Source organism: Labrus bergylta, chromosome 21, assembly GCF_963930695.1.
Source record: "Labrus bergylta chromosome 21, fLabBer1.1, whole genome shotgun sequence".
NCBI classification, from domain to species: Eukaryota; Metazoa; Chordata; class Actinopteri; order Labriformes; family Labridae; genus Labrus; species Labrus bergylta.
The window spans coordinates 17855585-17880851 of NC_089215.1; the positions used below are offsets into that span (position 1 = coordinate 17855585).

At 39.8% G+C, this 25267-nt stretch overlaps 2 protein-coding genes across 2 annotated transcripts in view; one reads left to right on the forward strand and one right to left on the reverse strand.

The window, feature by feature from the left end:
* Nucleotides 1–1489: 1489 nt before the first annotated feature.
* On the reverse strand, nucleotides 1490–10512 carry ube2d1b (ubiquitin-conjugating enzyme E2D 1b). The gene is made up of 7 exons (XM_020651297.3): nucleotides 10320–10512; nucleotides 7965–8028; nucleotides 6070–6101; nucleotides 5752–5829; nucleotides 4395–4500; nucleotides 4151–4244; nucleotides 1490–2876 (listed from the first exon to the last, which is right to left on the reverse strand). Exons 1-7 carry the CDS (start codon nucleotides 10341–10343, stop codon nucleotides 2831–2833), a joined length of 444 nt encoding a protein of 147 aa, XP_020506953.1. The 5' UTR covers nucleotides 10344–10512; the 3' UTR covers nucleotides 1490–2830.
* Nucleotides 10513–13011: 2499 nt separating this feature from the next.
* The window catches only part of ipmkb (inositol polyphosphate multikinase b), a 29202-nt gene continuing 16946 nt past the window's right edge, over nucleotides 13012–25267 (forward strand). Inside the window, exons 1-3 of the mRNA XM_020651296.3 lie at nucleotides 13012–14009; nucleotides 14113–14326; nucleotides 24002–24087. Coding sequence (XP_020506952.2) covers nucleotides 13725–14009; nucleotides 14113–14326; nucleotides 24002–24087 — 585 coding nt within the window. The 5' untranslated portion in view covers nucleotides 13012–13724. The remainder of the gene's footprint in view (nucleotides 14010–14112; nucleotides 14327–24001; nucleotides 24088–25267) is intronic.

Here is a 25267-nt window from a genome sequence, read left to right on the forward strand (position 1 = left end):
TGCACATGACTGCAACAATGCAGCACTCTGCACACATATCACACAGACATCACACAGTGTGTCTGTTTATCAAATTGTATGTTCTCAGTGCTACAGTATAAACATGGCGGTTATTTGTGATCTCCTTCTAGCATTTATTACAATAAATTATTATTATTATACAGAACGAGAAGCAGGTAAACCCTGCTTTTATTATAGTCATGGTTTTGTCTTGCTCGGCAGTTTCAGCAGACGGCTGTTCATCGTGAGTCTGGTTCTGCTCGAGGTTTCTGCCTCTTAAAGACAGTTTTTTCTCTCCACTGTAACTTTGCTTAAAGCTGCTTAATGCTCATGATGGATTAACGTTGGGTCTTTGTAGATAATATCGCCTGCTCTTTTGTAAAGCGTCTTAAGATAAGATATGTTATGAATTGGAACTATACAAATAAAAGATTCACTGATTGAATGTTGTGCCGGTAAACTCTCTTCGTCTGTACTTTTCCAACGTTTTATATTTTAACATATACCACTGATATTTTGAGTATTTTCAGTTTTAGTTCCAGGAAAATTATTTAATTTCCTGTTAAGCCATTTTTAAAGTTTATTTTTGTTATTCATGTCAGATTCTAACATTTAATGCTTTCCACCGTAAACTAGGCGGTAATAACTGAATCAGACCAGATTAATACTGAACAACACGATGACTACATCACCTCATGTCAACTGAAGACGTTTGCATAAATATATGAACGGCTTTTCAATTCATAATTGAGCTAGACCCTTATGTGATGATTAAGAAAACAACGTACCAGTCTTGAATTCAGTATAAAAGGTGCCACACAGGACTCAAAGACACGAGTAAGAGACTGTTTACACAAGAGCAACAAAAGAAGGATTTTTTACCTTTTTTTTTTTTTTTACTTTCTTTAGAATGATCGCTCTACAAACAGACTGAGACCAAACAGAGGAACATACTTAACCCTTAAATAAATTATATGTTGGATCTTTTTGCCTGTGTAATGGACTTTTCTAGTCTTCTGATTACTCAAAGCGCTTTTACAACGCATATCACACCTACACATTCACACACTGATGACAGAGGTTGCTATGTGACCATCAGAAGTAACTAATCGTGGGGCGCTGGTGGTTAGAGCGCACGCCCCAGGTATGGAGGCTGTAGTCCTCGAGGCAGGCGGCCCGGGTTCAAATCCAACCTGTGTCTCCTTTCCTGCATGTCGTTCCCCAATCTCTCTCTCTCTCTCCCTGATTTCCGACTCTATCCACTGTCATATATCTCTAATAAAGGCACAAAATGCCCAAAAATAAATCTTGAAAAAAAAGGGAAAAAAAAGAAGTAACTAATCCGATACGCTGCCAACGAAGCAACTTTGGGTTAAGTGTCTTGCTCAAGGACACATCCTTGATTGATCGTGATTGGTAGACGACCGAGCCACTGAGCCACAGCCGCCTCCTGTGTAAAGCCAACTAAAATAAAACAACAACATGAGAGTTATCCTCAAAGGGAAAGAGAACATCAGTTTAATGACAGATTAATGTGACGACGATAGAAATGAAACAAAGTTAAACAATAATAGAGTTCCAGAGGATTTTTTTTATACTATACAATGAATCATTAATAATATTGTTAATAAAAACAATGATAATAACAATAATAAGAGATGAAGAACACAGTAATACATTACTTTTCATTGCTCCTGTTTTTTTTTTTTCCCATTTCAGCTTTAACAGTACATTGTTCTTTATATTCGACCTGCTACAAGATGCAAAAAGTACTCGACAGAAACCTCGATCGCCCACTAACATGAAGGGAAGGGTGAAGATGGGTTATTAAAAAGGGGGGAATGTTTGAGTTTAGTTTGATGGACATGTGTCAGGATGACAGGCTTGTACTGTGTGTTTTTGACACATTTCAGTAATTCATTATGTTCCGAACCGACCCGAGTCCGACTTGTGACGATCCCAGACTTTCAACCTTCGATATGATACTAGTCAAATTCAAACAATATCCATACCTGTTCCAGTATCAGAAACAAATACCAACGTTATAGGAATCAAAGATTGTGTCTTTTCTTGCTTTTTAAATTACCAAAAAATTGCGAGCAAACTCCTGCACTCTGTCTGAATTGCACAAATGCATAAGCAAAGTGACAGCACCAAAACATCGACGATGTACTCGTGCGTTTTAGACCGTTAAAAACATGACTGAAGATCTGTAGTTGTGTCGCTTTTTTACACTATCACTATCCTTTACTACGTTATAGTAAAAGGAGATTCTGTTGTTTGTACACATATTGTATTGAAACATTTCAAAGTTTAAAAACTGGGACAACCTTAAACCTGGTGGGGGGGGAGGAGAGATATCCACATGTGGAGCTGCAGCTTGTTCAACATATATGATAGCATGCTGCGCTCTTAATCAGCTCCTTTATAAAAGAAAAAGGCTTATTGCTGACACGTCCCATGATGTGATTTCAGTCCCAGCATTCACCGGCTCAAATAAAGATTACATGAATTAATTTGTTAATGAATGTGTGTTATTCATGAACATTTCCTTGATGCAAAAACAGCGTGACAGAATTTCAGAATGTCACTGAGTCAATTCAACGACCTTGGACCATCTTTGCTCACTTGGAAAACGCAGACTGATCTATACGTCATGGACTTGTTATAATGTTGATGACAGTTAGGTTGAAGTTACCTTACATTACTTAATGATTCCTGACTTTAATTGACAGTGTGTTGTGACTTTAAGAAAGGAAGGAAAAAGAAAAAAAAGATCTCCGTATGCTTTTTTTTTTTTTTTTTTCCCTATGTTGGAATCTTTTTTTCTTTACATGGCATACTTGCTGGTCCAGTCTTTTGCTATTCTGTTGTATCTGAGGACAGAAAAGAAAAAGAGAGAGGGTTTAGTCAGGAGATCATAAGCTACGAACAACATGTTTCAGAAAAGATAAATGATGACTGATCCTAACACCGTGTCCTAACCGCACATTAGATATTGCGTCGCATCGCGCATGATCTCACACTGGCTGTCCACACTGCATCCGTTAAATATTTCAGTCTCTGCTCTGTGAATTTCAGTTTCCCCTTGTTAACAATATGACATATTGTCTTGTGCTTTTACACTGAAGGTGTACAAACGGATGTGTGTTGCTTTGTATGGAGGATTGACTCAAATCACAACACTCAAAGGCTCGTTAATAAACGTCTCGGTTAGCCGGAAAACAGTTTCTCTCCGATATTGACAAAAGTCAAAGGTCAACATTTCATCACAATGTGGATATCATTTAATACACTGTTATCTCCACTCAGTTGAACAAGCTCTGTTGAATGAGAAATCAAGTGTCAGTGCCTTGCAGAGCCCTCCCCTTCCGGCCCCGCCCCCCTTAAACGCAACAATTCTCGCGCCCCATTCACCCCTGCCTCGCGTCTCGTGCGACTTAGGGCAAAGGATTATGGGATGCTTGGCGAGCAGGCGCTTGCACCAGATGCGAGGGAAGGGGTGGGACAAAAGTTCAACTTCGGTGAACAATATTCAAATGAGTAAGATGCGAGCTGCGGGATCCGCCATTTGATTGGCTATTCTGGATTTCCCGTGATTGACAGGAGAGGCTTTTTCCCCCCAGCATTTAAAGCGGAAACAACATGGCAGCATTTTCTTAACATAACAATATACATAAACAGTGCGCTGAAATCTCATCCTGAAAGCATTTGGTGCGTGAGATTTGTAATGCAGTATCTGAATCTTGACCCATTTAGCCTAAAAAAAAAAAAAAAGGTTTGTTTGAGCTTCATGGTGAATGCTCTGCGGTGATTGACAGCTGCTTTTTCGCGCCATGGTTCACGCCCACAAGAAGCAGGGAGACTAGGCGACAAGCGAGGTCGTGCGTGAAATTTCGCGACTTGTCGTATGCAGTGGGACCACACCGTCGCTGACACTCACACGACGCGTTGTGCGCTGTTAGGACAGGCTGTGAGGAGGGGAGGCGTGTATGCCCATTTTGCAGCAGCACAAAGACAGAATGAGATAAGAGGATGAAACAATAGATAATCAAAGGACAAAATAACAAGGTATCCTTCACTTGAAGTTGAGATTTAGATCATTTTGGTCGATAAAGCCCAAAAGGAGGCAGTGTGAGCGTGAACTCACCTGAGTTTGTCGTTCTTGTAGATTTGTGCTATGTCTGGAACTAAGGGGTCGTCTGGGTTGGGATCACAAAGCAGTGAACATATAGACAAAAGAACTGTAAAAAAAAAAAACAACAAACAAAGGAGTTAAAAAGATCACCATGGTGATCAGATGGATCAATGGAGCCACACAGATGAGATTATTTGTGTATTAGTTACACTCTGAGAGCGGGTAACACGATGATGTAACGATGCACTGATGTTACCTTTAGACACTGTTAGTGCTGGAGACCACTGTGACCGCAGGATGTCCAAACAGATGCTCCCATTGCTGTTTATGTTTGGGTGATAAATCTTTGTTGTGAATGCTACCTGTAAAAAAAGAAAAAAAAGAAAAATTGTTCACACTGGTGTGTAAACGGTACACAAGTTGCACCTCCACTGATACTGTAGTAGTGATCTACTCAAACACCATCTGTTCTCTGCAGCCTACAACCTCCCTTAACTCTGTCCTCCATCGGCCTCCCATCATTTTGCTACCTGTCTCATTTAAGTTTTTGTCTGGTCCCTCCACCATGTAAAGCGTCCTTGGGTCCCTTGAAAGACGCTATATTAACCCAATCAATTATCATTATTATCATCCATATATTTAAAACGGTGAAGTGAGGTGTAGAGCTCAGTGCGTTACTTTTCCTCTTGTGGTCACTTCATGTTGTATTGCTCCTTACAAAGATTAGAAACATTGAAGTACTGTTTTTAATGCCAGTTTGAAAGAAAAACTAAATTACATAAGGTCACTTTTTACTAAATAGATTTTTTACTTTTTAAATATACTAAAAAAACAAGTTTAAGAAGGGGATATAACCCTGAATGTTGTTTATAAGATTTAAGAGGTTATTGGTACAAAGTCACTGAATATTCTGAACTCTAGTTGGCAAAGAATATGTGGGTACAAGATACGATCCACAGGTTACAAAAATTGAGCCCGACCAATTTATCGGCCAGCAAATAATATCGGCAGATATTAGCATATCCAGTGACTATCAGTATTGGCTAATTTTATAGAAGATATTACTAGATTTATTCACCAGACAAATAGCATTTAATCTGAATTTCATTGTATCACACTAGCTGTACTCTTTCACCAGCAGAGGGTGCTATATGGATTATAAAAAGCATTAGCACACTCCAGAGTGTCAAGAGGTGAATCAGGTACATGCTCAGTGACATTCCAGTTGAGTGACCATCTTGTCTTCATTATATATCATTTCCTTATGTGCTTGATAACTGCATTTGTGAGATCAACACAAAAAAAAGTGTGTATCTATCTTTACCTACGGATTGAACATAGATCTAAGAGAGATATGGGTCGATATTGGATCAGAACTGAAGAAAGTGGATCTGTGCATCAGTAATTAGAAGCTGAATTTGACCTTCTTGTTTAATGACTGTTATGGATTCTGAGCGGGAAAAAACTCCCTCTGCTTTCCAAAACATCATCAATCAAAATAATGCATTGTACAATTTGTCAGGTATTTTACATAACTTATAAGAACAAATATGTTTTCCTCCTGACTTTATGAATGACAGAACAACGCTTTGAGTGGCTAAAGCAGCTCGTACCTTTGGTGGCTTAAATGGGTAGTCGGTGGGGAAGTGGATTGTGAGGAAGAACACTCCTCCTTGGTAAGGACTGTCACCCTGACAGAAAGACATGAGACACATTGCTGTTAGTTGAAAGGGTACCAAAATATAGAAGCAAAATACAGGGTGAGAGTTCTGTCACACTCCTCACTCTGCGTTACACAAATCATTCAGTAATGTGAGGGGATGCAAAACCAATGCAAATTTAAACAAACTCATCCCAGCTGTGATCTTAAAGGTATATACACTAAGTGAATACACTATACTGAAAGCTTAAAGTGATGCTGGGATACTCACCGGACCCATTATGGTCGCCTGCCAGTGAAACACTAGAAAGAGAGACACAGGAGAACGTAAGCAGCACACCTCGCACAAGCTGATGCCTCTGTCCTGCTTTCTCTATGCAAAGAACAAGTGAAGCTAGCGTCTCTGACTTAGAGCAGGTACACCTCCTGTCACTGCTCCTGGACTGATAACCCGCCCAACCGACTGCATGTTCTCTTCTCACACCAACTGAAGACTTGATTATTGTCCTCGCAGTAAACTCCTTGCTCATATTTACGACTGACCAGCCGTAGATTTGCAATTGCAATAAGTCACAGCAGAACTGTCTTTGCAGTCGTTTTCAAAGTGTCAGCAGGAAGTAGACGTTGCAGTCAGTATTGATTACAATTACTGAAGTATTATGTTCTACGTTTGTTGTTTTCTCTGCTGTACAGATAAAAACATGATCCTAAAACATGAGGCACACACCTAACTGTGAGTATGGTGCCTCTTAACATCTACATTTGAGAGGGGACAGATGGAAACTAAATGCTTTCCTTCATCACGTATTTGGACGTTCACACTGATTCTGCGACGGTGGTATTGGTGTCCCAGTCTGTGAATGCACATTGCATAGCGTCGTGAAAGTACGGCACAGCAGGAGCTCCACATACACACACAGTCACACACCGCTGCGCTCCGTCGCTGGCTCAGCTGATCCTGTCTCGCCCCTGTAACGCCTCTGTTACTACCTTCAGAGGCGGTACAGGGAAGGGAACACCTCGCCCCCCCCCCCCCCATTACGCCCAAAAGTCACAGGGACGTAAATATTGTGCCTTGAAACGGCAATAAGAATAGGGCTTAAGAATGCAAAGCTTCACAAAGCGTTGTTGTGGTATTTGGGTTAAAAATAGCAACAACAGCAAATTATGAAAGCATGTAACAATGACGAGGTATGAAAAGATGCTAATCATACTCAGGAAGGTTATTTTTACCTCTTTACTGAAGATTTCATTAAATACTTTCTCAATTTTACAAAAAGAGCCAAAAAACATTCGACACAAGAAAGACCTGCAATAAACTGCTTAAAGAAGTATTAAGAGTGCTGTTTTCAGCCTAAACTCTGAGCATCCTGCTTATCAAACCAGATGAAACAATCAACCTGAAACTTTCATGTTCCTGTCTCTAAATTTAGCACAGCGTGTATTTGTACAATGTCTTATCAGACACGGCTTGCAGAATCAGTGACTTCTTTTAAATCTCTTCTTAAAACCCACTCATATAGACTTTTATCTCTGTTGATTGAGTCCAGTTCCCTTTAACTTCTTCTATTGCTTTATGTTTTCACTGCCTTTTCTCTGTCTAATGCTTCAGCTGATTTTATTGTTATTTCAATTTATAGCTAATATCCCCCTCTTATCGTTTTGATCTCCTTCTCAATCAACTTTAAGATATCTCATATAGCCACTTCCTATTGTTTCTTACTCAGGTGTCTCACCCGTGGGTTGCTTTGTTGTCGAGGTGTTTTGCTGTTGTTTAGGTTCTTGCGTTTCGTTGTCATGTATGCTTGCGTAGTGTCAAAACACTTTGTAAACCCTTGTTTTTCAAAGTGCTATACATATAAAGTTATTAATATTTGTTAGATGTGTGTCAATTATTGGGAAAACTGGATGAACGCCTTTTAAAAACTTTTTTGTCATGATTTGTTCATAATAACGACATATTTAAACCATAAAAGGCGCAGACAGTGGGACGCAAACATGTCAGAAAACATCCTGGAGTAAAATTGTGACATGAAGAGTGTGTGTGTGTGTGTGTGTGTGTGTGTGTGTGTGTGTGTGTGTGTGTGTGTGTGTGTGTGTGTGTGTGTGTGTGTGTGTGTGTGTGTGTGTGTGTGTGTGTGTGTGTGTGTGTGTGTGTCTACTCACAGTCATCCCCCACTGGCCCAGCAGAGCACTGAGCTGGAGGGTCTTTCTGCAGGTCCTGTAGTTCCTGTTTAACAAGGCATAACGACTGTTATCAGTTTGTTAAGAAAGGGACGAACACAGTTTCACTGAAGCAACAACTTGAGTTTGCAGTAGTAAACTCATTTGGTTTGGTAAGTCAAAGTGACTCATTTAGTTCATTTTCAAAAGTGTTTGGTTTCCCTAAATCTGAGTGTATTCCTCAGTGGATCGTCTAATAAAGGAGACTCTGCTTTGGACTTCTTTTTTGTCAAATGTCTGCCACTCATGTAGAAAAAAAAGCCTTGTAGTTCTTATTCTCCACGACCTTCGCTGATTTTAGAACCACAATAAAAACATCAATATATTAGTTTTTGTAATGTTTTTATGGCCTTCATTTGTTGGTAATAATCTAAAACTGTATTAATACTGATGGACACTTTAAATAGTAACCTCTGCCATCAGTGTATGAGTGGGTTGACGTGACCTGCGGTGTAAAAAGCACTTTGAGATCTATTGAAGTCATTTAGGTCGGATATCGGACTGGCCACGCCGATCCACATCACAGATCAAGAAAGATGTTTTGGCACTTTAACCGTTCTCAGCTCGCACAGTCTCACTTTGAAGACGTTCAGACTAAACTGTACGAAATGCCCACAAAATTGTATCCATGACGACCAAAAGGAAAGTGTTTTAAGTTATAGGATCCTTATGCCTCTGCTGTTATTCTCAACAATAAAGAACGGCTGTTGCAGTGAATTCTGTGTAGGACATGGTCATTATCTAAAATCAATAATGATATGTATCGTATCGTGGGGTTGTGGGAAATAGCCAGCCCTGCTTCCTTTGGAGGCGGCTTAGTTGTAGAGTCTCTCTTCTCTCAACCAGGTCGGGGGTTCGATCCCCAGCTCCTGCAGCCACATGTCCGATGTGACCTTGGGCAAGACACTAAATCCCCAAGTTGCTCCCCCTGCTTAGATGGCGGTGTTAAGGCATATGAATGTGTGTGAATGGGATTAGTAACTTCTGATGGTAGCTTTTACATAGTGTGTGAATGGGCAGGTGTGACAGGTGTAAAAGCGCTTTGAGTAGTATTATAAAAGAAATCGTTTTAACTTCTGCCATTAACAAACAGATCAACGATAAAAATGTCTGTCAGCAAGTACGCTTCAGCGTGTTAGAAAGGTTTTCTCAATTACTTTTTTTTAAGTTAGTTTTGGAAACAGTTCTTCACAGTTTTTAGTGAGTTATTGTTTTCATTTTAGTTTCAGTCAACAAAGTTTTACACATCTTGATTTTTGTTATTTTTCGCAACGATAATAACCTTACCCTTGTCTACCTCCTTAACCATGAATCTTGGAAGGTTTTTTTTTCCCTGTGAGCTCATAAAACAGTTTTAAAGCATGAAATATACAGCAAGGAGTCAGAAGAACGAGAAGGAAACTTAAATGATCAACACGACAGGTTAGGGCTGATGATAAATAAGAATTAGCAGCATCAGGTAAAGAAGGTGTGCAGACTTGAGAGGAACAGTGAGTTAATAGAAAACGAGTGGCTTCATTGTGATATTGGTCTTTAGATATACTTCCACTATTAGAGGACATCCCTGCTTGATGTACTTGTCCACTGTAGCCTGCTCTTTCCCTCCTCTACAGTTCCCTTCCTCCTGTTACTTCCGGGTTAGAAAAGGAGTGGCGTGAGTTAAAAGAGCTTTTCTCGATCCTCTCTTAAAGCTACACCCAAAATGAACCATTCAAGGAGTGCATGACTTATTGCGTAATAAAACTATATCTCATACCCATAAAAAAAAAAAACAATGGCCTAGTTGTTAAGAAAATGCCTGACACTGTCCTGGTGTCACTTATAATAAACAATCAGGGCTGTTATGTTTGTTTGTTTGTTTGACAGCTCAACATCGAATAAACAGACAAAACAGTGAGAAATAGAGGTAGTGAGTCTCTAACATCAACATGAGAATAATACAACGTCGGTGGGAGTTATCTGGTTACAAAGAGAGACGTAATAAAGAGCACATACGGAGTGGTTACAAAGCTATCTTTGGCTACATGTTAGCAAGCTAGCACGAAACTTTGAAGTTGTCATTCTCTGATTATTTTCTGTCCTTGTAGGTGTCAGCAGGTATCTTGTTTCTAAAAACGTTTCAAAGTCCCCCCGAAGTTGTTCTTCACCGGGGATGGCGTTGAATTTAAGGTAAATAAGCGGTTTAAGTGTGTGTGTGTGTTTGTGTGTGTGTGTGTGTGTGTGTGTGTAAGGAAATGGGATTCTTACGTTAGCCTATGCTAGGCCAGTTAGCTACCGTAGCTAAGCAGAGAAACTCACCTTGTTTATTCTCTTCAGTGCCATGTTGACTGCTGCAGTTAGATCCTTCAATAACTCGCGTCGCTCTGTGTTTCAGTTTTAATATTATTGCCGGTAAGGTCAATGATTTTAGTTGGTTCCCTGAGTACTTCGACAGCCGGGGATGTGTTTGTGTTTTTATAAAAACCCCTTTTGTTTCCGCTTTCTTATTTACGGTCATTCGTCCGCGGTGCATCATGGGAAAGGTAGTTCTGGGTATTTCAACTGGGTGTAACGAATAATGCCGTACTTCAATGAATTAAAACTGGTTTGATTGGTGTCAATTATTTCAGGATTCATTAGATGACTAATTGCGGTTTCTGTGCATTTAGCAGCACAATAACAAACGTATCCAACAATGCAATGCTATAAATAAAAAATAAAAGAAAAACTTTTCTAAAATGACAAGGCCTACATATTGTGTTAAATTAAAAACATCACCTGAGTTGGCAATTTATCTGGCGGCCTATTTCACTCTTATTAAGCTATATCTTATTTACATAGACCTGAAGTAGGCTATGCAAATTTCATTTTAAGTAATTTCATAGTTTTTTTTTGTATGTTGTTATTTGTCATTGTTGTGTCATTATTTAATATAAAGGATGAAGGAGGAGATTTGTTGTAATAATGTGAATATTAGAAAAGGGGAGAAGAAGCCAGGCTTGGGAACTGGAGACTCTATTTTACACAAAGGTGTTTCTCTGACTGGTATCCTTTCCAGAGTACGCTGCCTCTTACGAGATGTCCACTGGGGCATGCTCTGTACCCTATGCATGGAGAACTGATTGATTTTATGTATTAGCTTTTACATCTTAGTTCCAAATTTATTGTGATAATTTAGAAATTAATGTCTCATTATTGGTGTTTAAAAATAATAGAAAGAAGGTAGCACTTAGAGATATGAGCCTCTAAATTGATGTTATATAATACAGACAGTAATCATGTGGCCAATCAGAATAGTGATAGTGTAATTTAGGCCTACAGCATACACTCCATAATTATGTTGTTACAACGAAGAGAACAGCACTTCATTCCACTGTAAACAGAGTTGCAATCTGTTTACAAATCCCACTATTTCTGTTTATGGAGCTTTATGGGAGCGATAGCACAAACTTCCAAAAAGATAAGTGTAATTGTTGGCGCCATTGGGGACAAGGACTTGTCTGGAAATTTCCCAAGGGTGGGTTATTTGATTGCAAAACCCTCAAATAATTTTTTTATGTTAATGCATTCCAGATCTTGCTCGTCACTTCATTTTAACAAATTCTCACATTTTCATGAAACAAACAGGTCTTTGTTTTTTAAGCACATCCGAATGGGGCACAACCTACTGTATCAAACAATGAAATGTATAAAAGGGGCTTTCAATGTGAGGGACAAAGTTGTCTGGTGTGTTTGATGGTGGTTGAACCCAAGAACCACTGGAACAGCAATATCCACAAAATCTTTCCCAGGGCTCCATTGTTAATCAGGCTCCCTCAGCCGCACAAATGCCTGCTGGTATTCTACTCCCAAATGGAATTTCACTGCCCTTTGAGGCCCGACGTCCCATTGATAATCCCATTCCTACCGTTGTGTCACTGTCCAGTGATTGACTATTATTTCCTCTTTACAAACCTTTTGAGGCATGTGACCTAAGGCAAGCCCACCAATTGGCATCCCATTTTGCTCAGAAGCCACAAATTATTGTTCCCACCTCTGTCTGCTGCAAAACAGGACTTCTGCTGCAGGTCTTTGTGGTACATGGGTTTCCTATGTGTTAGTTGTTGTTGTTGCTCTGTTTGCATCCTTCTCCTTCTTCCTGCATCTCCCTCTATCCTGCTTTCCACGCCCCTCCAGGCCAATTTGTGAACTTGTATTGTCATATTGTAAATAGACACCAACGAGGAGAGGGAGCAAGGAACGATAAGATCTCTTAAGAATCTCTTTACTATAGTTGACTACTGTTGTAAACCACTATATTTGTTTTAATCGGGACTCAGAAGTACATATCGCCCACATTAAAAAAGGACAATAATAACAGATAAACAAATAAACATTGCCGAAGGGGGAGGCAGAAATCAAAGCACAAAAAAAGAAACAGTTTCAGTGGAGTTATTACAGAATGAGCAGTTTGTGTTTGTGTTGATGTTGTGTTTATACCGCTGAAGGTAAAATGTGTGAACCCCAAAAGAAGGGGACCATTGGGACCCCCAATGTCCCTTGAGTTGGTTAAGTCACAATGTGCACTGCCACGGCCACACACATGCACTACGCCTTTCCAAACACTGGTATTCCAAAAGAACAATACAACAACAAAACTATTTCCATGTATAGACTTTAGCACTGAGTGGAAACACAAAGCTTAATAAATAGACACACAGGTGTTTTCATTTATGTTTAAAGTGCAGCAGACAGCTATACTGTTGCTGTCATGTGCAATTAAGTTTAAATTAATAACAATTTCATTTCACTAAATGACATGGTTACATTTGAAATAGATAGATTTTAACAATAATGCGCAACTTAAATACGATTTTAAATTTGTATTATTTTGTTGTGGTGTGTTAGGAAGGCACCTCGCAACCCCCCCCCCCCCCCCCCCCCACTGTGGGAACCACTGAACTTGGCAACAGCTCTGCCGTAAAGGAAACAAGGGTCATTTTACGACGCTATATGGCAAGTGTCGCAAAAGTGTGGGAGGCTTTGGGCGCTGTTCGTTACGTAGAAGCAGCAGCCGCCTACACTGACCTGGATATTATTGCTGAAGAGGACAATACCGATCTCTTTAAATATCATGGATTATGGGACCATAATACATCGTGTATGTGCATGTTTACAGCGGCTAGAAGGCAATGGTAGGGCAAACGTGAGGTCCCTCTGCCCTGGTGACGAGAGGAAGGGACTTGCTTGGGAACGTATTGGACAATATCGATAAGTAAGCAATCAAAACCTTGACCGTAAAGCTTATTTCTGCAATTTAAAGGATTTCGGGTCTCGGTTTACACAGCCTGCGTCTGTGACTGCTCCCTTTAACTGGGTATCACGTCTGAGTGGGTCGTAACATCATTACACGGAGACTACACTTCTCTGAAGTGAGGAAGAAGTAGAGCTGCGTCAGGCTAACTCAACCGCGCTACACATAAAACAGGAAGTTTGTTGGTTTCGCCTTCAAGATAAGACACTTAATACATCGGTTTGACTTTTAATAATGGAAGCTGGTGTTGGTTAAAGCCCCTGACACCCGGAGGAAACATTCGTAGCCTTTTTAGTAGCACCAAGAGTCACTTTCTCTTTAAGAACCGCGGAACTCTTAAGTATAAACAGTTCTCCGTTGGTTTTATTGTGGAAGGTGAGAGCGGAAGTCGTGCTCTGGTCTGCCAGCATTTGACACAGGTTGGGAGAGGGATGTGGCCAGGGTGTATTTATGCTGCTGTTCAAGATATGAAAATCATTGAATTAGCGCTGCTCCGGGAGCCCTGCTTCACCACAGGACACGACGGGGGTGACAACTGTGTTGCTGTCCGTCAGTGCAGTCGTTGTCGGCGGTCGGAAACAGTGGACACGACCGAGGCTGCTGCTGCTGCTGTGCTGGTTTCGTCTGGACTGGACCATTTCCATGAAGGCTTCTCAACCTCACGCCAAAACAATTCACGTGCGGGGCTGTACTCTGTGCTTAGTTACGCAATAAAAGTATGTGAAACTATGCGGTCACATTGTTGACTTTTTTTTTTTTGTACAAAGACTGTGGTTTTACCTTTTTTTTTAAAATTTAATACACATGTCAACAACTCAGCGTCAAGTGATGATGGAGCCCTCTCTAGCACTCGGCAGACTGGAGCTGACCCCCAGTTCAGCCGCTGTCGGGGTCAGTTTGACCCCGCGGCTGTCCGGCGGGCCCCCAGCGAAAGAGAAATGCGGTCAGGGGCCACAAGGACAGGCTCACCTGAACGGCTGCGTCCCGCTGTCACATCAGGTTGCGGGTCACAAGTATGGAGTGGATAAAGTGGGTGAGTACACCTGTCTTCTTTCTTTCTTTTTTTATAATAGCCTATAGGAATAAACATTGTTTCGGGGGGAAATTAAACAAACAGATGGATACAACTTTCACAAACTTGGAGCAAGAAAGTTATAGTTAATAGGCAAAGCATGGGCAGTTACAGGAATCCAAACAGACCACACTTACAACTTTCTCAATCATTTAAAGGTAACCCCTTATGACACAAAACATGACTCCCATCATTTAAATTCTGATTTACACATTGGGCTTGAATATGGGTTGTTGCCCATAGACAGTAGCTGTCTCAGTACATTATATGAATTGTCTCTGCCTTAGAATAATCCCCCAAGCAGTTTCATATCATTCATTCATTCTTATCACTCAAACTGCTTGTCTTACACCCATGATTATTTATTGGAAAAGATAGTGGGAGGCATTTCCCTTCCTTGAATATGAAAGCAAAAGTCAAAATGTGGCTTTTATTTGGATTGTCACAATATCATAATTTCAAACTTATATAGGCCTACTAGTAAAAATCGAATGGTATAGACATGTTTGGACAACAAAAAATAATATTCACCCAAATATGTAGTTTTTTTTTTTTTCAAATAATAAATCTTCAAAAACATCTTAGCTGCTTACCTTGCTGTCAACAATTGGATATTTTGTAGCGTAATAGAAGTTTGACTCTTTTTGAGAGCATCATGCTATAGAGGTAGGCTTCATACACCTGTGTCAATTACAATTCTATCCTACAACTATGTCTTCAAACAAACAGGCATTCATTTTGTTTTTATGACCACGACCTCTCCGCTCCACTCTCTCTCTCTCTCTCTCTCTCTCTCTCTCTCTCTCTCTCTCTCTCTCGCTCTCTCTATAGTCTAACGCATATAGGACACCATGGCATTATCAAAGCATTCATTGTGTGTTATCAGGTGAGGTGTTGACCTGATTTGATTGTGTATGATACACTCAGCAGCTGGTGTTAGTTGCAGTATCGGCTGATCAGTCGGTCACCTTGATGAGCCTATACTGTAAGACCCATTTTTACGTTGTGGACAGCACGCAGTCAGCCAGCCAGGACAAACCTGTTAGTTTCTGTTAGACCTGACAGGGAGTGGAAACCCAGTGTTTTCTTTGTTGTAATCCAATTGTTGGTGTCTTTGCATTTAGCTCATCTTTATACAAATTGTTGATTGTGCTAGGTTTATATAGGCAAAATGAATAATAGTCATGAAAGGTTTTCTATAATAATCAATCAAAATATCTAACTTTATGACAGTTTGACGAGTACTCTTGTAATGACAAAAGGTTGACAAAGACAGCAGATTTAGAATATCTATTAATGCCAATTGAAAATAAAAAGTTGATATGATCAAAAAAAAAGCCCTAAAAATACAAACAGTCTCATGTTACTAAAAATATATGTGAGTTCAGGCTTTATCCCCAGGGTGTATAAAACATGGACATAGTCTCAGTCATGGCACTCACAAGTTTCTGCAGGTGACTTTTAAAGCTCAACGATGGCACTCTGCCATATTGGAAATACTGTTTCAAACTAACTTTCAGTCAACAGCAAGAGGGAAAGAGGTGCAGCTGAGGTGGCGCCATTAGCCTCCTGGCAAACAGCTTCTACATATCCCCTTATCAGTCGACTCAGCCCTGCCCATGATTATGCATGTTTATGAGTAGCTCTTATAGTCAATATAGCCCAGTGTTAATCTTCACACCATTTTCTAATTTAGTCATAGTCTCCTGACGACAATGTCCTTTATATTTAGACAGATATTTGTCATTTTTTTATTGATTACATTTAGTCAATTAGTCACTGACTAAAATTGCTGTTAGGTGGGGGTTGTTTCTGTTTGTATAAATCCAATGAAGAAATCGTGAAACAGACTGTAGATTATAACACCATTTAATCGGCCGAGGTCAGACAACTTCATCAAACAAGCATGCTTCTAAATCACTTGACTGACAAAGTGCTGACAAAGTAACAGTGTTCACAGTGCTGCTTATATTCTGTCAAAAAGGTGCAACCCACAAATTCCTTTCTATTTGGGTGCATCACCATAAAACAATGAAGATGACATGACACTGATTTGTATACGTAACAGATGTAGACTAAGCTTTTATTTTTATTATCAGAAGCTTCAGGGGGCGGGGCTTCACAGAACTGCAGGGCGAGAGGCTCCAGGGGGCGGGGCTTCACAGACCTGCAGGCGAGAGGCTGCACATTGTTGCATTCACCACACACGCACACCTTTGATGAAGTCTGCTATGGTTTACAATGATTTTGGAACAGCTGAGGGGGAACGTGATAATCCTCACTTGTAATGTAGTTTTCATTTTGTCACATTTTCGTCAATTAGATGAAATAATATTGTTTATCAAATCGTCAAATAGGGGAGCTTCGTCTCGTCGTTGTCATAGTTGACTAATTTAAAAAGACATTCGTCGATTAATATTTTTGTCATTTATTTAGTTGACGAGATTAACACTGATATAGCCTAATATAATCAACTCAACACAACCCCCATACAATGTGCGACAATAAAGACTTGAACTATTGACACCACATTAGTGTGTTTGCTGTAATCTTGTTCATTTTGCTGTAAAAAGTTACATTGGTTTAAATGGGATTTATAGGTTTTTTTCAGCCAACCTCCAGTGGGCACTCGAGGAACTGCAGTTTTTAGCACTTAGCATTGGCTTCATATTTCATCACCAGACGTTTCTGCTTGGTTTAATGTCAGGATTACTTAACAATCTTTATGTTAGTAGCTGAATTATCCACAGGCATTTCCCTTCTCTAAAGACCCGACCAACCTGCTGACCAAAACCAGTAAAAACACTGCTTAAAGCCCTTGCACTGCCTGCTAGCTTAGCTGTGGCTTACATTATCTCAGTTTGGTTCTATCCTAATTGACAGACATCTGAAATCCATCGTTTGGTCACATTAAGGAGTTAGACATGAACAACACTTTCAAAGGAATATGGCGATTGGACTTGGAATAGTAAGAACATTTTCAGTTTTAAATGTTTTCATGCTAGTTCTGCACGCTAAAAAACATTTTGTCCACATCTAGTAAAAAAATCTCCAAACTGCAGCATTGTTTTTTAAAGGCTTATTTTTTGGCTCTTTGTTTCTTTATTTAAAGATAGGACAGTTGATAGAGTCAGAAATCTAGGCGACAGAGAGAGGGGGACGACATATGGGAAAGGAGCCACAGGTTGGATTGAACCTGGGCCGTCCGCTTGGAGGACCACAAGCGGGGTGCGTCCTAACCACAAAGCTACCAGCGCCCCCTTCAGCATTGATTTTGGCTGATATTTTATCACAATGTAGAAATCAATTTAAAGGAACAATATGTAAAATCTTATTAGAATATTACACTAAAATATACTTTAGTTAAATATTGACTAAACCTATGTTATACTGTATATATTTTTGTTGCTAAAATATTTCCTGTGAAATATTCCAGCAGTTATCCAAAGGAATCTGGAATTTTGTAGTTGTAGCGTGACGTGTCTTGGATACATTAGCTAGTCGGTAAACATATTCTCTTCCTCAGGTCTGTTTCGCCCGTTCGTCTTGACTACGGTCAACATGGAGTTTTTCGTCCATCGGGGATGGTGTGGAGTAGCAGACAGACTCACTCCCAGAATTTCTCGTCTGCCTTGACGCAATCTTTTGTCATTGTTTTGATTGAGCGTCCCCTGGTGGTGGAATTTATATTCTGTGCAAGTGTGCATTTAATCACATAGCTCAGGTCCAAACAGACTGGATGAAGACGTATCATAGCATAACTTTCTTTTCATGGCTCGTTAATAGATGTGTTGGAAGTGTCCATCGACATCGACGTGCAGCATTCTTTGGCACCATGATCCAATAATGCATCTCGTTCATTGCGTCTCAAACTAAAGTTCAGGGAGATGTGGACAAAGTGGTAAGACTCTGCGCTCTGTTAGAGGTGTCCCAAAGTCAGGTGTGGTCCAAAGCATACTGTCCTGTGTGATGAATCATAGTTATTATGTATTTTGTTCATCCATCTGCTAATCTTGAAATATTGCAAAAGAGGTCTGAAATAACCACACATAGTCATGCAAGATCACGCACACCATGTGAGTGCACGGCTTTACCCCCCAACACGTCAGACTGTCTGAATCAGATAAAACCGATGTGTGTAAACTTTATGTTAAATGCCATCCAAGCAACAATCATATTAAATGCTTATTCATAGTTAATTCATTCTTTGATGAATGGATTTGTCATTTGGTCTGTAAAATGTCAGCATATGGGAAAAATGTTAATAAGGGATACCAAGAACATGACATGTCATCTTTAAATGTCTTCCTTCGATACCAACCAAAGACATTTGTTTTATTGTCATAGAGGAGAAAGAAAATCATAATGTTCACATTTAAGTAGCTGAAATTAGAGACCTGACTTTTTTTTTTTAAATAATAAATTAAATATCGAGTTAAAGATTGAGTCAGTAGCTTTTTCTTAAAAATTAAAATAGACAAAAGTAATGTTGCTCAATCATCCCTGCCTCCATATATGTTTGAGAAATAGTCAATGTGTTTGCCGAGGATTTAAATAAAATAAATGATGAATGATGAGTCACAGCAGCTCAAGGAAACAAACATGTTACATTAGCATCAGAAATTTAATGTGAAAAGCTAAAGAAATTAATTGGCTGAAATGCTTTTTTTTTTTTTTTTTTTTTTTTTAAGCTGCTGTTGTTTTTTCCCCTTTAAAAGTTACTTAGATACTTTATTGCAAATGATGCCATCTTTTTGCTTACCCTGTTGTCACTCAGTAGCAACTGAGTTTTTTGGGGTAGTGTTGTTTTGAGCATAAAAACGAGTAGAGTAGAAAGAAAAGGTAAAAATGTCTCCTTTTAATTAACGAAATGAGTTCAATGATTGCCAGAAGCTCTTTGATAATCAGTAACACACAAGTATTTTTTCAAGCAAACATGTTGGACATAAGACAAAGAAAGAGGCCTTTACTGAAGCAGTGCTACAGGCTGTTTGACATTAAGATGTAATGACCTTATCTCAGTCCCTCCTTGGGCTTGGTAGTGAACAATCATTAACATCGGCTACATAAGATCAAGCCAACAGGAAGAGGATGGTGGTATTGACACAGTGTAAGGACTCCATGGCAGTGGTGGAACAAGCTCAGGAATCCTGTTTAGCTTGTACTGCTGCTGTGCTGACTGAGAATGATCCTGCTCACTCCTCCTCCCACGGCCCTGTTTCTCCTGGCCCTCGGGCTACTCCTGCACTAAAGGTCTTTGTTTGAATGTATATTAGTGATGTGTAGGATATCAACAGCTAAAGCTGTCAAGGGTAGTCAGAGCAGGGGTGAATATAAACACTTCAACCAAGCCCCCATTCGGTGGCCAAGTAGATATTTGATTGTCAAAATTAAACCTTTGATGTCAAACAAAATCTCCAAAAATGTAGTTTGACTTGAGATTGAGTTTGGAGCTGGTTATGAAACATTGTGGTGCCTTTGTTTCAAAGCAAATAAGATATATAGTAACTTTTAAGACCTGTACAATCTACATGGTAGGTGTCAGAGAAGTACACTACAGAAAAAAGCCTTTTGTTTTTAACATTATTCACATAAAATATTCATGATCAGTGATACATGTGAATGTGTAATTATGAAAAGTACACTTTAGCATGGTTTTCTAACATTAACATGTGTCCCTAGTCTGTCTACAAACCCTCAAATTATGAGTCCAACCTCTCCGGCTTTTGCCTGAAAAATGTGTGCTCAAACAGGCCTGTTTGGAAATTTTCCCTTCATGACATCACAAAGGGCAGTAACCCCTCCCCCAGGTGGGTGACACTCCCACAGCTAGGTGTTTATTCTGCCCTCTGAGTCTGCCTTTCCACTTTGAACAATTAGGCATGGAGTGGGAAGCCAGAGTCACCCAAGCCCTTCTAGAGGGGCGTGGTCAGACACAGATCATTTGCATTTGAAGGTACAGACACAGAAACAGCCTGTTCTGAACTAGAAATAGAGGGGTTTATAGGCATGATAAAATACAGGATCAGAGTAGATTTATAACAAGAAACTTCAGACATGGGTTGGGGACCTTTTGAAACATATTTAGACTTGTTGAAAAGGAGGATAATATGTGACCTTTAAAAACAGCAGGATGACTGTTTTGTCAGAAAGCTACTTCCACATCAAGTACAGGACAATAACACTTACGACTTTGTCCACAGGGGTCATCGAGGTCAACACAGACCTACAGTTCCTCACAAGTCCTTTATATTAAGGATAACAACTGCTTGACACAGAATGAAGCTGCTTGGACAAATAATATGTTATTGGATCATATATCTGGTTCAAACAGGAACTTATACAGCATACAGCAGATTTAAAAAAAAATAGTCCTCATAAAACACCTCAATGATTGCCTTAAAGCAACAATATGTAACTTGTCCACCTTTAATAGTTTCAAAGGTCGATTTAATAGCACAGTAACCTTCAACAGGGAGAATGGCGTCTCTCTCATTTCCACAGGTTGGTCTGATCACCTGTTTACTTCAGTATGTAACTTTGGTAGTGGGCTGAGGTAATCTTGCGGGGAGAGCGTACAATAGCGTCGGCAATAGTTCACACACAAGCCTTCAGTTATAAAAAGAAACCAGTTAGCCCGTCTCTGTACGGTTTGAAACTATGGTTGAGCATAAGAGGAAGTGGACGGTGACAGATGAAGCTAAAAAGAGAAAATGAGAGGGTGACCAAGCAAGAAGAAGAGTGTATCCCCCAAGCAGATATTATTCATAAGGGATTGCGACGCTGTATGCTATCCCTTATGACATGTGTATGGCCTCACTCATTTTTATCTGAAGAAAGATGGTCAACACAACAACAAATCAACCAAAATAAGACAAGACAACTACATAATTGTTAACGATTATCAGCAAATGAAAACATCTGTTTAGAGCTCAAATAATGACCATCAATGTTCTAATAATGACTCACAGTAACCAAGACCTGTCAGATGAACATTTGCATGTTTCCATACAAAATGTAAAGTTGACCTGCATTCATGTCTCTCTTTCACACCATCAGTTCATCATCCAGTGTCTCATCACGTCAGCTGACCGTGTGTGTTTGTGTGTGTTACACAAGTGACACACTTGTACTGGGCAGCCTGACTAACTGGCACAGTGATCTGACTGACTGACTGACTGACTGGCTTTAATGATTCATTTAACGTGTCATCGGTTGAGTTTCTGTCGGTAACTCACTGATCATTAACTTGTTTGAATCCACACTCAGGTTTGCAGCAGCGCCCTTTGAGATTCACATGTCTACATATCTTAGATCGTATCCTATCCAATCGATTTCCACCCCTCATTGTATAAAGCTCTGTTATTACCTTACGTACCAGGTTTTGAAAAGTGTTACGTTTTGAAAACAAGTTCACCACATTAGTTGCCCAGTTGGGCTTAAGTAGCAGCAACCTCTGCTCGCCTTTGCTCTGCCAGGAAAATGTCCTGTATGTAAAATATCTACTGAATTAAATCATTAAATGGCCGTACTATATCATCAGACATTAAGGATAACATGCTTTGTTGAAATGCTGGCTTCTCTGACAATGAAGTAGTCAGTATGTCCTCCTCCTAGGTTTAGATTCTGGTCCTGAATGGTCTGTATTTGTTTTGACCAGAAAAGGTAGGCGGTTTTAAAGCACCCCCACACGGCCGTTTTGCCCCTTGCCCTCGTTTAGCCAGGCAAATTGCAAAACCAACAGGTGTTACAGATATTACTGATTCTACCTGACAGAAAAAAGCCTCAGCATTTTTCTAATAAGCTCCACGAGCAGAAATGTGGTAAATCCAGTAGATGCTTTTTTTTTTTTTTAAATGGAGAGAGGCTGAAACGCAGAAAAATTTCAAGACCGATGCAGAGCTTGCTAAACACAGAAGCTTCAGTGTCCGCGACATGGCAACCTGCGTGTACATGGACTCTAGGGAGGAGGAGGCGGGTGGAGACAGCTCTCTTCAATGTTATGAATTTGAACTTTAGTACCCACTTTGAACACCAGGTGTCAGAGTTACATATCCTTACAGGTCCTTTAATCCTCTTTGGCTTTCTCTCTAGTAGACTGTAAAAATTCCATAAAGATGAGATTTGCCAAAATGGGAATCACTTGTCTTCAACCTAAACCTAAATGTATCCTATGTAAACACATAAACTGTAACGAGTATGGACTATACCTGCTCTTTTCGTAAAGGATCTTGAGATAAAATTGTTTATTAATTGGAGCTACCCAAATACAGATTGATTGGTTGATTGATTGACAGATGAAGCACTTCAGTGTGATTTCTCTGAGCAGCAAAGCCCAACCAGTTTATCATTTTCATGGACATATCACAGATAAATGTGGCGTATCTGTTTTCACCAAAAGTAAACACTTTTTAAGAATATATATAACTCAGAAAACAATGCTGAGGATATTTAAGAAATGGTGTTCACCCAGTTCATCCAGCAGAGTGGCCTCCAACTTTATATGTCTGCAGCACATGTAGCAACTTAGCAGATGATGGTCTGTTGGAGAACTATGCTCCTGTGCTGCTTTGCATCAGTGCATCAACTCCTACAAACATGTATTTTTCTGCCGCTGAACATTGTACTTCATGGTCCTCCTTATCAATCATCTTTGATGTATTTCCCTCCGCTAATCAATATAATATTGTGTGTGTGTGTGATGAGAGTGTGTTTCTACATCTGTGTGTTCTTAGAGGAATCTAGAGATCAGCCAAAGAGCAGACTAATCCTCTCCATCTGTACTCAGCTGTGGTCAGCATGCGATGATGTAACAGGACACTTCTCGTTTCCGCTTAAATACTGGAAAAGAGGATGGATGGAACAAGCTCAGGGCTACATTTCGGGGGCATCTTCCTTCTTTAAATGAACCTTCAATACAAATTTCAATACAAAAGAATGAATGGGATGTAACTTATAAAAGTGCTCACTATAATTCTTCAATAAAATACAGGAGGATAGAAGTAGTACATAAATATCACTTCAAATTTGGATGTGATTTGGCGAAAAGACATCACATTTTGCCAGGTCTGTCTGCAGGATGAAACATGCAAACATCATTTGGGGTGCTTCACTGCTATATGATCTTAAAAGTCATGTCATTTCTCTTCACCCTTTTTTATTTTATTTTTTTTACTTGTGTTAATATGCTCATGATGGGCAATTGCTTATTCTCCTGCATTTCTCATTTGTCTCCCTCCTCCACCACCTCTTTTTATCTTCCTCCTCTTCATCCTCCTTTTCTTTCCTTAAAAAAAAAGCCCAGACTCACTTCAGTGCAGTGGCTATATTTGTCAGTATTCTTTCCCTTAACATCTCTCTTCCCACCGTGTCTTTGCCTGACTCCTACGTAGCTCCCGGTAAAGCTCTGTTGAGGCCTGCACCTAATCATAATTATCAGTTAATAACAACATGAACCGCTTGAAAAATACTGCAAAAAATGTTCATACTCACTTTCCAGAATACCAAGTGTCAGCATATAAAAAAAGAGTAAAAGAATAAGAAGAAAAAGAATAAAAGCCTTATTTAGCCTCAACAGCTATCATCCTTCCTGTGCTTGAACTGTGTGCTAATGTTGTGTGGTTTCTTTTTTGGCAGGTATTTTACAGCATCCGGATGGAACAGTCCTGAAGCAGCTTCAGCCTCCGCCCAGAGGTCCCAGAGAGATGCAGTTTTATAGCATGGTAATAAACATTTGTTTCCTTTATACTCATGAAACAAAAACATGCACAAGGGGTCATTTCAACAGGAACACAAACATGTCTCTCTTATGATATAAATATGAGTGATCATGGGGGAAAGTCAGATAATAGTAACTATGATTGTGTATTGGTTACTGTATGAAACGTATGACACGACTAACATGTCTAACAGGTTTTACATTGCTATACTGTAATCAGGGTGGTATATGTAGTCTTTAATAGTGTTTGCCATAGACTGTCTTAAACAGCAGTTTGAATTCACATTTAGGGAATGGGTAAAGATGTATTCTTAATATAAGATGTCAGACGCTCTATATGGTGCTGCTGTGTGATCACATGTGCGTGCTGCTTCAGAGCTTCAGTCTTTGATTTGGAGCTTAGCAGCTCCGTCAGCCTCAGCAACTCTCATACACACAGGAATGAGTCATGGCAGCACGTCAGCCTGTCTCTGATCACACACACACACACACACACACACACACACACACTCTCACTCATGTCAGCTAGTGCTGCTTGATTATGAGTAGATAGAGCCAGAAATTTGGCAGAGAGAATGGGGAACGCAATGCATGGAGCGACAGGCCGTACCCTCCACACATGGGGCATGCGAACCAACCACTAGGCCACAGTCGCCCCTACAGTCATATTTTTAACCCAAAGCTGTTGCTGATCAAAGAGAGAGGGCAGAAGTGGTCCATTCAAATTCAAAGGTTGGCAAATAATGACCTTCATGGAGTCTTTTTGGCATACTGTTTGATAAAGATGTAGCTTTTCTGACCCTTTCAGACGGAGAGCAGAGACAAAAAAAACTGCATGAAATACCTTAAAATGTGTTTTTGCAACTAAGACTGTGTGCAGGAGTTTGCTTGCAAATAATTGAAATAAATGAAAACATTACGCCTTAAGTATTGTCCAATACTACACCTCTCATTTCTGTGGCTGGGAATCTTTGGGTGTATCTATTTTTGAGACAAAATGATTCTGGATTCATGATTCAAAGTCTATTTTTGAATTAGTACATACTTCCAGATCTATACTCTAGTAATCTGTGAGACTGGCTGAATTTCTTGCTGCTCCATTTTTCACTCTACTGAGTTCAAGAGCTAGCGTTAGCACTCAGCAGGGAGTGGCTGATTAGCTCATTGATATTCATAATGATATT

Coding starts and splice junctions, on each gene's coding strand:
- ube2d1b (XM_020651297.3), bottom strand. CDS start 10,343: ATGGCACTGAAGAGAATAAACAAG. Junction 8,029..10,319: donor CACTGAAGAGAATAAACAAG/GTGAGTTTCTCT, acceptor CTTGTTAAACAG/GAACTACAGGACCTGCAGAA. Junction 4,501..5,751: donor ACCCATTTAAGCCACCAAAG/GTACGAGCTGCT, acceptor CTTTTTTTACAG/GTAGCATTCACAACAAAGAT.